Source organism: Pan troglodytes, chromosome 1 (genome assembly GCF_028858775.2).
Source record: "Pan troglodytes isolate AG18354 chromosome 1, NHGRI_mPanTro3-v2.0_pri, whole genome shotgun sequence".
Taxonomy (NCBI): Eukaryota; Metazoa; Chordata; class Mammalia; order Primates; family Hominidae; genus Pan; species Pan troglodytes.
Genome location: NC_072398.2, coordinates 139,446,261 through 139,461,160, shown reverse-complemented (window position 1 = coordinate 139,461,160; position 14,900 = coordinate 139,446,261). Strand labels below are relative to the sequence as shown.

The following is a 14,900-nucleotide window of genomic DNA, read 5'->3' as shown; positions in this document are numbered from 1 at the left end:
GACTGCAAAAGGATTGGAAATCAGTTTACTCTGTGTGAGATAGCCACAGAATAAATGCACATATGAAATTATACATAATTATGGCAGATCACAGAAACAAAACTATGGCAGAAGATACCTTTCATATACAAGACCAACCTAGTGGGTATCATAGTTAACCTTGCAGATCTCCCCTATCAAATGCATTCCACCAAGGTCAAATGGTTCTGCTTTTTGTTATGGCAACAGAACATTCAATCTGGAGAGTGACAGGAGGCAAATATGATGAACTGATATGAAACTGAGAAAAGCTAAAATATTTGTTAGTTTCCCCTAGAAGTCTCCCTGAGACAAGTCAACCTTATAATTCACACAGAAAAGGTTAAAAAACAATGACAATGCCAGTCCCAGCAGGACCTGGAAAAATTAATTCTCACAATGAACTTGTCCTTTCGGCTTGCTGTATTTTTGGCCTGCAAACTATCTGAAAAGCAAAGATAAAGCCAGAAATCTCCCTCCATGGAAAAGCGTCTTGATTTATCACTCGTAAGGTACTACTAAGTAGCACGCATGGAAAAAAGAAAATCATGCTGTCAGGATTTATTATCTAAGACTCCATAAAACTCACAGTTCCCTGCTAATACTGACTTTAATATTTCAGTTGGGCAGTTCCAAAACAAAAAACCTCAACCTGCAAGACCTTGGAATTAAACTTTTCTGCCTCACCTAAAAATGCCAAAATAACCATCCGAATGGATGAAGGCCCACAAACCTTAGGCAACTTCTGGGGGTGCTTCTCCATCTTCGTACACAGCGTCAGCTCACACTGTAGAAAGAGCAGTGAGGTGTTGAAGATGGGCTTGAAGACAAAGCTGAATCGCTTCTTATCCATGTCAGCTTGCGGGATAGGAAAGTGCACTCTCTTGGGACTGTAGAATTTCACAGATTCATCTTTAGGACAAATATTCTCAATAATGGTGTAATGAGACATCCTATCAGGGTTCGAATATGGAGAGATAAAGCACGTTTGGATGGCAAATCCCAGTTCTTCTTCAGCCTTAGTAACAGATACCTATGAAAGAACAGAAAGATGAATTAGGAAATGAGTTAGCATCTCACTTTCACTTTAGGCACAAGGACCATATGCCAAGACAGCCCTTCAGATGACACGCTGTTTTATCTTCATAACATAGTTATAGCCTTCTTTCTAATTACAAAAGTAACCCACACACACGTTGAAAGAAAAAGATATTTTCCACTTCAATTTGATATAGATGATGACAGTGAATTATTTCTTTCAAATATTAGTCCATTAGATTCAAATACAAGATGAGTAAATCTCTTCCACCTCCCAATGAGTCCTCTGAGTGTTAAAAATAAAAACATATTTTGCATTTAAAGTGGATTTTCCAAAGTAAATAAAACACCAATAGGCAAAGTCCCTAATGTTTTAATAGTACAACACTTATAAGCTAAGCTCTTTTTAAAGATTGACCAAAAAACAAAGTTCAGTGGCAAAATCTATTTAACCTAGGCAGGAAGACTGAGCTTCTAAATTGCAAAAAGTCAGAGTAAGCCTGATGAGAGTCCTGCTTCATCGGCGAGAAGGCAGAGCTGGCTCCGGCGCTGGGTGTCAGTGACGGTGCAACCTGGAGGCCATCATGGGCCTGGTAAAGTGTCCCAGCTGCTCACAGATCCAAATCAGCCTTGCCAAGTACTCCCCCTTCACTCCATAAGCCCAGGGGTAGTTTAGGGGAAATCGAATCTGGAAACGTTTCCGACTCATTTATACTTCCCCCTTTGAAAACATTTGTATGGGCTATGTCCAAATTTTGTTAAGGTTCTTTTCCTTAGAAACAGGAAGTAATGTTTAGCCAAGTGTAAACAGAATTCAAACCTCAACTATCCTGAACTTAGCTAAAATCCCCAGACCAGAGGAGATTCTCCATTTGGTGACACGTGGATCACTGCATGAACTGCCCCTCCCTGCTATGCCTCATTCTTTGACTAAATTTAGGATCAAAATAAACTTAAACGCTTGTAGAAACAGCTAGTCCTTACCCATAGACCAACAGCCGCAGAATCATTTCAAAAGACATGGAGATAGAAACAGACTTTCCACACTGAGATACCCAGGGGAAACCCCCGACATCACATGGGGCTTTGAATCCGCAGCACTGTTGTGAAAGATTCCTACGTGGTGGTTAACTGCAGGACACTCAACAGTGAAGATGCTAATGAAGAGGGTTCTGATAATGTCACTGTGGTGACATTCTGTAAATACTAACACTTCAGTATTTTTGCAATACTTCTGAAAAACAAGATATTCTATCTTGGAAAGGTGGCAAATTACATATGTGCTATTACTAAAAACTGCCGTTTAACATGAACTCAGAAACCACATGCCAAAATGTGTAACAGAGGGACTGCAAATCTCTTCTCTAATCTCAAAAGAAAGTATGTAGTGGCAGAATGTCTAAGGTATCCCAAAAAGGGATACCTTTGTAGCAGAGGGAAAAAATATATATTATTTTTTAATATATTTTATGTATATATAGTTTATATATATAAATTATCAGCAAATCTTTTACTAAAAAAGATTTTACTTTTAGACCAGAAGTGAGTAGGAGAAGGACTACGGGCTTTGCAGTGAGACGAGCTCATAAAAATTACATGCTCTCCTGCTCACGTGCTGGGCACCGAGACTCAGTTTACTCACCTACAGAATGAGAACACGAATACCCACAAGATATCATAATTGTGAAAACTAGCAAAGTAAAAGTTACATGCAAACAACACAGTTCCCAGAGTGTCAATAAATGCTACCTATTAGTAGTAGTAGTATTCTAGATTTAAAATTTTGGGTTATTAACAACTGGGTTTGTAAATTCCCCAAGACAAATGAACCAAAAGAAAACTGCCATTATGTGACCAACAGTCACCTGGAGATGACCAATGAACAGGTGGCAACACTGTTAACTTGGATTATGAAAGGGACTGTATGGTGTAGAGGGAATAGAGGATAAACTATGAGAAATATAGGTGATGTATGAAAAGGTATAAATGGGAAAACAAGAATGAAAAAAAAAAAAAACTACCAATAACACGTTTCAAGTAAGCCAGCATTTGAAGGATGGGGGAAGAAACCCAAAATATCCAGGGTAAGGTACAGGAGGAAGATTGACCACTGATTAGCATAAATCAGCAAAGCCAGGCATAGATTTGGAAAAGAACAATCTGCAATTATGCAGCACCCCTGAAATCCACAGCGCAATAGGGAGCTGTTGACCAACTGCCCATGTGAACTGTACAGCCAGAAAAGCAAGAGAAAAACAGCCGTCTTGGCTTAGGAAAAGCATGTAGAAGGCAGTATATTTTCCCCAATGGAGAAAGAAGGTGTGCTCAAAGAAAGAGAACTCTCAGAATGGGGGAGGGGCAGAATCCATATGATCAAGGAAAACAACATCTAGCGCCAGCGGGCTCTGTCCCAGAGTCAGTGCGAATGTGAGAGTTATTTGTCTTTCCAAAACAGAAACACGTGCACCAAAGTCATTTTTAACATATGGAAGTACCCCACTTTGACCCTTTAAGCTTCTCACCCCTCCCACTATGAAGCTGAGCTTGCAGCTGAGCACCAAAACCAGCTCATTAGATGAGGACCTTCCCATAAGACCAACAGATGATATGCCCACTTGAAACACTAAGGTTGAAACATGAAAGGTTGTACCCAGGGCACAAGAAACAGCAGACATCCTGGTGCCATAAGGACATTTATCTTTTCTAGAATCCACTCTCTGAACCTGGATGTTTGCATTGATAAGACGTTATGTTTTCTCTCCTTTCAAATGGCACTTTGGAGATAAGCGATAGTCGTATCCAGCGAAGATCAGTCAGAGCTCTGGAGTCACACGGCCTATGAGCACTGAATCTGAACTCCACTAGTACCAGCTGTGTGGCCTCAGACAAATTTGTGCCTCAATTTTCTCATCCATAAAATGAAGACATTATTAGCCTCCCTTATAGGATGGCTCTAAAGAGTTAACTAACTGCTGCAATACTTACAACTATGTTTGGCACATAATAAATCTGCAGCAAATGTTAGATGTTGTTATTTCATTATTACCGCCACTGCCTAATATTTTGTAGTCACTCCAGATTCCAGATTTAGGTTGCACATGATTATTAACATTATATATAGGAAATAGTTTTAATAAGTTTATACAGATACTCAGATCATGATCTAGAAAAAAAATGTCATGAGTTATAATAGCACATAGCATTTCACTTAAAAGTGAGTGCAATTTAAAAGATAACAAGTCAGTTTCAGTGGCGGCACGGACCCACAGGGATTTGGCTGCCCTGCTGGGGGCTAAGGGGACTGTGCAGGGAAAAAAAAAGAAATAAAAGATAACATATGAGGTGGTTTTGAAATATTCCATGGTTAACTCTAACACTGCAACTACTGAACTACTGTTCCAAAAGCAAAGGACAGGGCTTTACCAGTAGAATTCACACTTGCCAATTTTTTTTTTTTTTAACATTCATCTACAAAATACTGTCTTCACTTAGCATAATGTATTAAATCTTGAAATTTCCCGCTTTGGTCAGAAGCCAGTCTGGAAGCGTTCTCTCAGCCAATCCCTCATCAGACCTGGTGAAGGTCTGTGAGGTAGGACAGGAAGAGGTCTGTACAGGGTATTTTAGCTGATGTCTAAGGAACTATAGCCCAGCACTAACCTAAAAGGTCAAGGCTAACTTTCAGGTCTCACCTCAACATAAACGTGTCCATTCTCTGGCACAGAGAAGACCCCCTGGGAGGGCACCAAAAAGAGGTCAGTGTTGTATAGCTCCATGTTGAAGGTGATGTTTCCGTGGGGCTGTTCCTGGAAGCTGCTGGGGTTCCTCACCTGCTGAAGGCTGCAATTAAACTGGAAAAAACAACCCACAGGAAGATTAATGACAGTCATATGAAGGATGAAGGCCCTGTAGCTTCATGAGCTTTGGCTTTTAACATCTGATTTTATTTTCAGATAGTCCCTAACTAAAGCCAACAAAATAGACAGCATTTTCCACAAACCCCCTACTGATAACAAACACATACCACCACGATTTCAGGTCGGGTGAACAGGGAAGCATCTCCTTCATCCATATCTCCCGGAAATCCATTATCACCTGACTCCAGATCTTCATAACCATCTGGCCAACCACTACTGTCCCCAAGGGCTGGAACCTGTATCACAATCTAAAAGGCAAAGAAAGCACAGCCAATGTTATAAAAACACCAAACCATGTGCGTTTGGTTCTGCCTCACACAAACACTCATGTAATCATTCTGATGCAAATTGAAAATCTGACTTTAAGACAAAATAATAAAATAACATCCAGGCTTTTTCGAATTTTATCTTCAAAGTGATGAAGAATAAGGAGAAACCCAATGCAGGTTCAAGTTAAAAGCTAAACTAATATTTGTATCTTCTCTTGTGAAAAATAAATATTTATGTTGTAACCATATTGAATAATTACAAATGATTTCAAATGGTGGGAAAACACTAGATACTAGAATGGAGTTGAATGGAGTTGTCAAGAGACTTGCCTATACCGTGAGAAGGGGCTTCCCCTTAAGAGGCTTTATATTATAAACTCTAAGAAGTACTAGCAGTTGGCGAATACAAGCAGCTTTCATTATATATATCCTTTAAGAGTTGTAGAAAGTTTGGTTGGAGTCAGCAGCGAAGGACCTAATGTTTACTAGGGAGCACATCTCTTCATTGCTGCTCTTGTACCCCTGTAACTTTTGCTCATTTCTTCCCTAAGAAATCTTTCTCTATGGTGTATGGATGTGGAAAAGAATATGTTTTATCCCAGGAATCTTTTTTTTTCCGCCTTTTTCGCTATCCACCTGCAGATATATTCCTGGAATCTATCTTGACATAGGTTGAAATTATGATTCCTGGATTATTTCTAAATAGGATGAGAAAATTCACCCAAGGGTCATGACTCCATAAATGAAATCCTAATTTCTTTTGCTTCACATGCTTGGATTCTGAACATGATGCAAAATAGAAATATATAGTAAGTCTGAAAATTACTACAAACAATTACAATCGGTAAGAACAGCTAAAACAGTCTCCAAAGGGAGTAGGATGGGAAGAAAATTTAAAAAAAAAAACAACTGCCTTTCTCTCTGTACCAGGTCCTCCAAAGAAAGTATTGATGCCAATTAAAGGAAGCATCTAGGATATTGCTAAACTCAAAGATCATAATAAAGAAAAGAAAAATATGTGAGAAAAAAAGGAACTTTAAGGGATCATTACATGCCTTTCTCTCCTGAAGCAACTGACTTTTTTTTTTTTTTTTTTTCTTAACAGACATATTACTGTAGCCACTTTTGGTGTTAACTTGGACCCCAGTTTTAAAATGCCATAATCAAGTATTTCAGTAATATATGACATTCATTATATCTGCAGACACTGGATAATTGAAAGAAAATTCATGCTGCAATTATCAGGAGGTCAAAGGTTAATAAATTAATTATTTGAGTAACAAAAGGAGATTAGCAGGGCCTAGCCTGGTGTCTAGGAAAGATTAGTGGACAAGAGGTCAGGAAGTTGGATTCAGTCGTCCTGGCTCTGCCATTAGCCCATCCCTGGAGTTTAAAAAAGCAAGTCTTTTTAACTTCTTGGAGTTCAGTTTCCTCACCTGTGAAATGAAGAAGCTGAATAAGCTCATCTTAGGGTTATTTGCGGCTCCAACAATCTAAGATTCTCTGAGGAACAATATGCTTGGGTTCATGGGAGAGTCACTTCCCACAGGAACCACGCTGACCAGAGCACCTGATTGCTAGCCTCTCTTCTCTGGATGGGGTTGAACTAGCAGCCACAGCTCAGCCACCCCATGTCAAAGCTGGATATGGCACTAAGAAGATACCCCACCTCCCACCCCAACCCACCCTGTGTCAAAGGTGGACACAGGGATCTCTGAGCCTTATTTTTACCATTAAAAGTAAAACCCAAAATGCAAAATCAGCACTTTAAAGTTCTTTTGGAACTTCACATTTTAAATTCTTTTAATATTCACTGCCTAGTCTCTGTCTCCAAGAGAATGGGTTTAATCTGAAAACATTTTGACCAACTGAGAAGAAAGATTTCTGGAAAATGCAGGTTAGCTATTGCAACGGTTTATCATTGGGGGAAATCTGTGGAATCTTTCTCCAAGTAACTTCAAAAGTAGGAGAGTTTCTTCAATGTATGGTCTTTCTTAGAGGTGGAGAGAGACTTAATAATTTCTTAAAGGTCCTTTTTGAGTTTTAAATTCTCTTTTTGGATTTTTATTCATGAAGGAGGGAGAAGTTCTCCTACTTCTGGACGAGATTCAAATGAGGCCAGAGAGACCACACATCTGGTTAACCCGGCTGTGCAGAGGTGCTGCTCATTCATATAGCCCAGGGCCTTAAATTTTATCCTTATAAGGGCCAGTTGAGCTTGGCCACTGAGAGAAGTCATAATCACCTTGACAGTGCAGCCTTTGTCATCAGGAGACGGAAACGGGGGGTGAGAAAACAGGCCTTCCAATTCCCAAAGACTCACCAATAAAACAAATAAAACCAAAGAGCTCAGGGTCAAAGTACATCCATTTTGTTGAGAACTGACACTTGGCTTTGTTCAGGCCTGGGGTGAAAACCCTCTTCATCTTCAAAGAAATGTTAAGACTAATTTTAAGGGAGCACACAGCCAGGCTCTGGCAAAGGGCAAAGCTTTGTTCTGGAAAACACTCACGGAGTTATAGTAGACCACACCATCAAGGGCTGACCACCGGGGCCGAGTACCGCAGCCATTCAGGGGAGACTCCAAAACAAAGTGTGTGCCATTCATCTTGGCCTTGCAGGTAGGATCCAACAGAGTGACGTCCATCCCTGAGTAGCCACTGGCCTAAAACAACAACCACCAAAGACATGGTTGGAGGCCCACAGGCAGTTCTGTTGTATAATTGACACAATTGACAATTGCTTGGTCTTCCAAGGACAGGCGATGAGAGGCCTGCATCGTGCCCCTTCCCCAAGTATCTCTTCCCAGCTGCCCACCTCTCAACAGCCCAAGGGTAGTCTCTGTTGGCCTTGGAAATTCAATAGCAAAATATTGACACACAAGGATCTGGAACCCCCACCCCCTGTCACTGAGAACAACAGGAACCGGGTGAGAATCACAGCCAAGGGGAAGTAGGCCCATCCAACTGAGAAAACAGTATCAAGCCTCTGGAGTTCAAAAATGAAAGAGATAGGGAGAAATTACAGATGCAGACTAGGGCCAGATGGGAAAGGAGGTAGCCTCTCTTCCCTCCTGTAATCAGCTGCACCAACCTGAAAAGAATCTTTTTCTACAGCCACGATCATCTTCTCATTGTCACATTTGACAGACAGGGCAATATCCACGCTCCCTTGCACCTCTTCTGGCTCTCTGAGACCAGGAAACAGTTGTATGCTGGGAATGACAGGGTCCTTTGGCTGAGGGAGCCCATCTTCTCCCTCTTCATTCCAGACTCTCCTGGAAATATCTGGGAAAGGAAAGGGAAGGCCTCCATTTTGGCCTTCGTCCCCTCCCCGGATGGGCGGGTTCTGCAGGGCAGGCAGGGCACCAGGGTCCAGCAGGATCCGTAGCTCAGGAGGAATAGTGTGGACTTCCTCATCTCCCATCTCCTCTGCTGGTGAAAGAAGAAGGCAAAACATCATCAGTGTTTGATGCCAGGCCACAACCAACATCATTACAGGCAGAACAGGAGGAATTAGCATAGAATGGGCAGGTGTAAAATGACTTTTAATAAGCAGTGTATAAAGGTCATTAGAAGTCTAGAAGCCTGAATTCTAGTCCTGGTGTTCTCTCTAACTAGCTCAGTGGCTTTGGGCAAGCGGCTTGCTTCTCTGTGCCTCAAATTTGCTTTTCCAATTTTTTAAATTAAGTGGTTGGAAATGATCAGTGGTTCTTTTTTTTTTTTTTTTTTTTTTTTTTCTTTTTTATTGATCATTCTCGGGTGTTTCTCGCAGAGGGGGATTTGGCAGGGTCACAGGACAATAGTGGAGGGAAGGTCAGCAGATAAACAAGTGAACAAAGTTCTCTGGTTTTCCTAGGCAGAGGACCCTGCGGCCTTCCGCAGTGTTTGTGTCCCTGGGTACTTGAGATTAGGGAGTGGTGATGACTCTTAACGAACATGCTGCCTTCAAGCATCTGTTTAACAAAGCACATCTTGCACCACCCTTAATCCATTCAACCCTGAGTGGATACAGCACATGTTTCAGAGAGCACAGGGTTGGGGGTAAGGTCACAGATGATCAGTGGTTCTTAACTTTGGCTACACATGAAAATCACTTGGAAGCTTTAAAAAATATTCCTACGCCCAGGTTGTACCCCAAACAATTTAAACTCAGACTCTCTGGCGTGGTACCCAATCATTAATATGTTTTAGTCTCCCCATGTGTAACTGCAATGTGCACCTAAGACTGAGAACCAATGGAGTAGACAGTTTCTAATGCTGTCCAAGCTAGAAAAATCTGTGATTTAAGTTACATGATGCAATATTATTCCATTCAAATGCCACTAAAATACTTTCCTTGAATCAAGAGAGTCTTTTGAATAATTTCTCTAAGGACGTCTTGAAACAATATTGGTATGTTAAAATTACTTCGCCACCTTCTTTTTGACAGCTAAATTTTAACAGGTATCTGGGCACCTTGGCCTTTCGGAACGTATTCCCTTGAAAGATAAGAAATAGCTGCATAGATACATTTATTCCTTCAAAGGGAGAGACGTATTTCCATACAATCAATACTCAATATTTTGTCGTATTTCTAACAACTAAAAAAATAATAATTTCCCCAGTATTCTTTATATCTACTATCTAAGGCCAACTGATGTACACTTGAGGTCAAATCCATCTCAGTGGAAGCTGGAAGTGAAGATGATAGTTGGACATTATCTCTCCTTTAATAGTATTCTTTGGAAAGGACGCTAGAGCTGTAAGGGTCCAAAATAAGTCATAGCTTTGTAGGGTTTTTAATTTGTACTTTCACGAAAACCTTCACAACAACCCGGTAAGGTCAGTCCTATTATTTTCCCCTTATTACTGAAGAAAAATCTGTGGCTCAGAGGTGAAGCAACTTCTCCCCAAACAGTGACTAAATGGTAGAGCTGGGGCTTGAACCTGTACTCCTAATCCTTATTCTATTGGCATTTCACTCAGTGGTGGTACCATGAGCTGAGGAACAGGTCTAGGGATCAGAAAACTAGGGTTTCAAGTCATGCTAGCTAGAAGACTCCAGAAAACCTCAAGAATTTGTTGACCCTCTGCTTTCCACCCCATTCAGCTGGGGTAGTAACTCCTGCCATCCTCTGGGTATGAACACTCAAGTATGAGTCCTCGTGACTATTTTCCTAAAAGATACAGCCTTTTACCATGAACTTCTTTCCTGCAGTCTTAACTCTTCTGTATTCTCAGCCATAAGTGGTCATTAGGTGTCTCGGAGAGAAGAACCTAATGTAATCACACTAAAGATAACCTATAACAAAGTTCTCTGAATATGCATTCAACTCTATGTCACTGAAAATCTGTATTACAGTTTCCTCAAAATCTCTGTCTAGGTAATTTTAAGCCTTCTGATAAAAAGTAGTCAAATTATTAAAATATACAAGAGAAAAACAGCAACATATAAGCTGAAATGACAGTTCCTCACTGGAAAAGCTTCATTTGGGGGATATTTTTTACATAACTTAAAAAACTTCTAACTTACCATTATTTTCAAGCCGAAGATGAAATCTATTAGCCACAGGAGCCATTGTGTATGAAGTTATTGGACTATAGCCATTGTCCAAAGCCCACTTCACCAGATTCCCTTGGGTTGAAGGAATGTCATCTCTTATTGATTTGGTCATTGTCATAGATCTTTCACTCTCTTTTCCAAAGCCAATACTGTTAGGAGCCTGAAGATATAGCAAAAAAATCACTCATGAGTCTAAAATTAAACAGTACTTTAGATAATAAAAATTAAATATCTTAAATAAGTAGATCTATATTGTATATGAGGGAATTATTTATTCTTTTGACCCCTGTTTTCCTTGGGCTAAGAACGATGATGTGAAAAACCTTTAATAGCCGACTAAAAGACATCTACGCATGCTGCTTGATCATACTATTTGTATTGCCTATGCTGATAAAAAAAATCATCCAATGACATGTAAGTAGTTACATACTAAGTATGCCTAGTCTATAACTGTACAGTTAGTCTAATGTTTAAATTATTCACACACAGTACATATGTATAATAAACTTTCCCTTTTTTTACTTAAAATGACATATAAAGTATATGTCATAACAGACATGTTATATTGCCCTCAAATTCCCATGCTTCCACTTCCTATTCCCCTAGATTTCAATGAAAGATAGCACAATCACTTACAGCCACTTAACAATGGAGATATGTCCTGAGAAATGCATCATTAGGTGATTTAGTCATTGTGTGAGCATCATAGAGTGCACTTACACAAACCTACATGGTAGAGCCTACTACACACCTAGGCTATATGGTACAGCCTATTGCTCCTAGGCTACAAACCTGCACAGCATGTTACTGCACTGAATACTGTAGGCAGTAGTAACATGATGGTCGGTATTTGTGCATCTAAACATAGAAAAGGTACAGTAAAAATATGGTATTACAATCTGATAAGACCACTGTCGTATATGTGGTCCCTCACTGACTGAACCATATTATATGCTCAAGACTGTACTTCAGTGTGGAGACTATCCCATCTATATAAACTATTAAATTCCACATGGTAAAACAACCAATGTTTATATTTCATCTAAAATGTATGATCAATTAGTAATTCTATAATTGTATTCATTTGCCAATTCTACTAACTGAATATACTTATATCTTCTATTCTAAATATTAATTAATTAATTTAGGTTACTCTCCCCTTAAGTATCACTGTTTTATCCAGTAATACAAGTAGGTCTTAAGATTAGCTTTCAGGGATGGGTGCAATAGTTCACACCTATAATACTAGCATTTGGGGAGGCTGAGGCGGAAGGACTGCTTGAGCCCAAGAGTTTGAGACGAGCTTGGGTAACACAGGAAGATCCCATCTCTACAAAAATTTTAAAATTAGCCAGGCATGGTGGCATTTGCCTGCAGTCCCAGCTACTCAGGAGGCTGAGGTGGGAGGATCACCTGAGCCCGTGAGTTAGAGGTTACAGTAAGCTATGGTCATGCCACTGCACTCTAGCCTGGGTGACAGAGGGAGACCCTGCCTTAAAAAAAAAAAAAAAAGACTAGCTTTCACTGGATAATCAATTACAAAATTAAAATGACAGAAATATTTTTGGGAAAGGATATAAATGGACTCTACTCAACCAGGTTATTCAACAAGGACATGGAAGGTAAATTTATACATCAATTGCTGACTCCTGTGGCAGTGCTCTTCTCAGAGGGTGAGAGAGCTAAATGCTGCAGAGGGGACCCCAAAGGGAAGGTACCATATTTTCAACAACTGCACCAACAGGGCTGGAAAGCCCTTCCAGCATGCAGATTACACCATTTTCATGCTGTATAAAAATCACTTTAATTTCCATGCCCAGTGATTTTCTCCTGCATGCATGCAGCATTTTTCCTAAATTCCTCATTTGTTTCCCATTCTGTTTGCCCCTAACATGACTAAATATTAATCCTTTCCCACTGTAAAACCCTAAAAGATTCACAGGCTCTAAGTTCTCTTGGCCTATGTGGTTGTGGGATATTGGCTGAAGCCACATATATTTCAACTCAAATCTTAAAGGATCTCATTCAGTATATTTTTCTATTACCTAAAGTGCTTATGTGTGGGAATACTGCCAGACTCACCAGTCACAAACTCTATATGCAAAGGAACCAGACAGAACTTTAACCAACTTCTGCGGCCATTTGTAAACTCAGTTTAATAGATTCAGAATATTTTAGCTCTTACTCCAATTCAGAAAAAAACTCCTTAGGGTAAAGAAGGGCTAGGGAGGAAAGAAACAAAGAGGAAGGAAGGAAGGAAAGAGGCTAAAATGAGATCATGAAAGATCCAATTTATTCTTAGAACTTTTTATGCATTTAGTCAACAGTAGTTTCTTAGGTACAGCTTCTTCCAGCCTTTTAGAGCTACATGTCATTTTGATTGGCTGGAATCACAACAATTGGCCTAAACAACACTGCTTGCCCTCATCTGCCCTAGTCTCTTTCATGTTGTTGGACAGCTGAGAAAATATCGTATTTCCAGAACACTATCATCATAACTGCCAACTGTCCTTTTGCACCAATGTGGAATGAGCTGTTTGCACCTTTCCACATTAAATCTAGGAGCTGTCAATACATCTCATTTTGATTATGTCTGGGAACTTAAAAGACTCGACATCTATCTACACATTTGTAAAGCAGCAAGGCTTGGGACAATGGCAGACAAGTTGGTTCCCAGCTTTGAGCAAATTCTCACACTGTACTTCTGGAAGTCCCTAGGCTTTTTCCAGCTTTAGTGGAGCTACTCCAAATGCAGGTGTACAAGGAGGTCTCCAAAAACCACCACCATCTTTCCCAGCCATATCTTCATGAAAGATAAGGAGTTAAGTCTAAGTGCCTCCACACTCCCCCATATTTACATCTGAACTGCTGGTATAGGGGAGGGAGGACTAAGGAAGGGAATGGCCAGAGAGCATAGTGCATATGCCCACTGAGATTTTTAAAAATGTATTCTCTAAGAACAAGCTGCCCATCATCAACCCTGAAGTCCTGAGGCCACATGAAATAATATAAGAGGAAACCTCTAACAAGTTTCCTCCATCTATTCTTTTATGTTTTAGAGGTTCTTCCTACCATAAAAGTGATTATGCATGGTCCACACAGGACCTGAGAAAAGAGCCAGAGCTGGACAAGGCAATGTAGACACCTCCAATGTTCCCATTCTTGCCCACTGCCTGGCTCTTTGCACCTCTTTTGACCATTTTGTCATCTGGAGGACACATTCTGCCCATGCCCCACCCCCGACACACACATGCATAAGACATCCATATTTACTGGTGCTCTTCTTTAAATTACTCCATCAGACTCCTTACAATTCCCTTAGTAGACATCTTTCTTTCTTTTCACCTTGTTTAGAGAAGTGCCCTAATTGTTCCTATAGACACTCTGAAAGAGTTATTTATGGAAGGAAGATGAACCCCCTTTTTATGGCAGGCACTCTGCTAGGCATATATTATCTTATTTCTCTTCCAAAATATAAGGAGATAGGCATTACCATTCCTGTTAGAGAAGGAGAACCTAAGACTCACAGAAGCAACACATGTAGCTGAGAACTTACATGTGCAGGCCCTGTGTCCAGTGCTTTAGGTGAAATATCCTATAGGCCCTTAACAAGTATTTGGCAAATAAATGAACAAACAAATGAACTCAGCTAATGAACCACAAACTCAAGGTGAGTACTATCATCATACCCATTTCACAGGTGACCAAACAGACTCGGTGTTCATCAGTCAGACTGCACAACATCTACTAGGAGTAGTAATTGGAGATGGTATTTAAATCTAGCCCTGTCTGGCACAAAGTCAAGATTCTTTCAATTTCACTATGCTGTCTCTAAAGGAAATACTAGAAACAAGGTTTCTATAAACCATTGCCCCCTTTCTAAATAGTAATTTAAACTTTTGTGGGAGCAGGTACCTTTCCCTCACAGCACAGTCAGAATTCACATCTGAAACAGGGAATTAGAAAATCACAAAGCATAAACTGGTTGGGAGAATAAAAAAGAACATCATGAAACATTACCTAATTGTTTAGTAATGTTGTCATGCATTGTCCAAAATTGGCCTGGAACAAGCGTACAGCCAAGGAGAGGAACATAAACAGATCTTGCACTGGG

The 14,900-nt window shown here is 40.1% G+C and overlaps 1 protein-coding gene across 7 annotated transcripts in view; it reads right to left on the bottom strand.

The window, feature by feature from the left end:
- Positions 1–14,900, bottom strand: part of TGFBR3 (transforming growth factor beta receptor 3) — a 205,384-nt gene that overhangs the window by 31,173 nt on the left and 159,311 nt on the right. For 4 of the 7 annotated variants that reach the window (XM_016922373.3, XM_513555.9, XM_009425129.5 and 1 more), the window contains exons 8-13: positions 10,757–10,946; positions 8,336–8,676; positions 7,755–7,907; positions 5,081–5,221; positions 4,749–4,907; positions 752–1,051 (exon numbers count right to left, since the gene is read on the bottom strand). In XM_016922373.3, coding sequence (XP_016777862.3) covers positions 752–1,051; positions 4,749–4,907; positions 5,081–5,221; positions 7,755–7,907; positions 8,336–8,676; positions 10,757–10,946 — 1,284 coding nt within the window. The remainder of the gene's footprint in view (positions 1–751; positions 1,052–4,748; positions 4,908–5,080; positions 5,222–7,754; positions 7,908–8,335; positions 8,677–10,756; positions 10,947–14,900) is intronic. The other 3 variants (XM_009425125.5, XM_063799609.1, XM_054685010.2) reach the window with 1 other exon arrangement.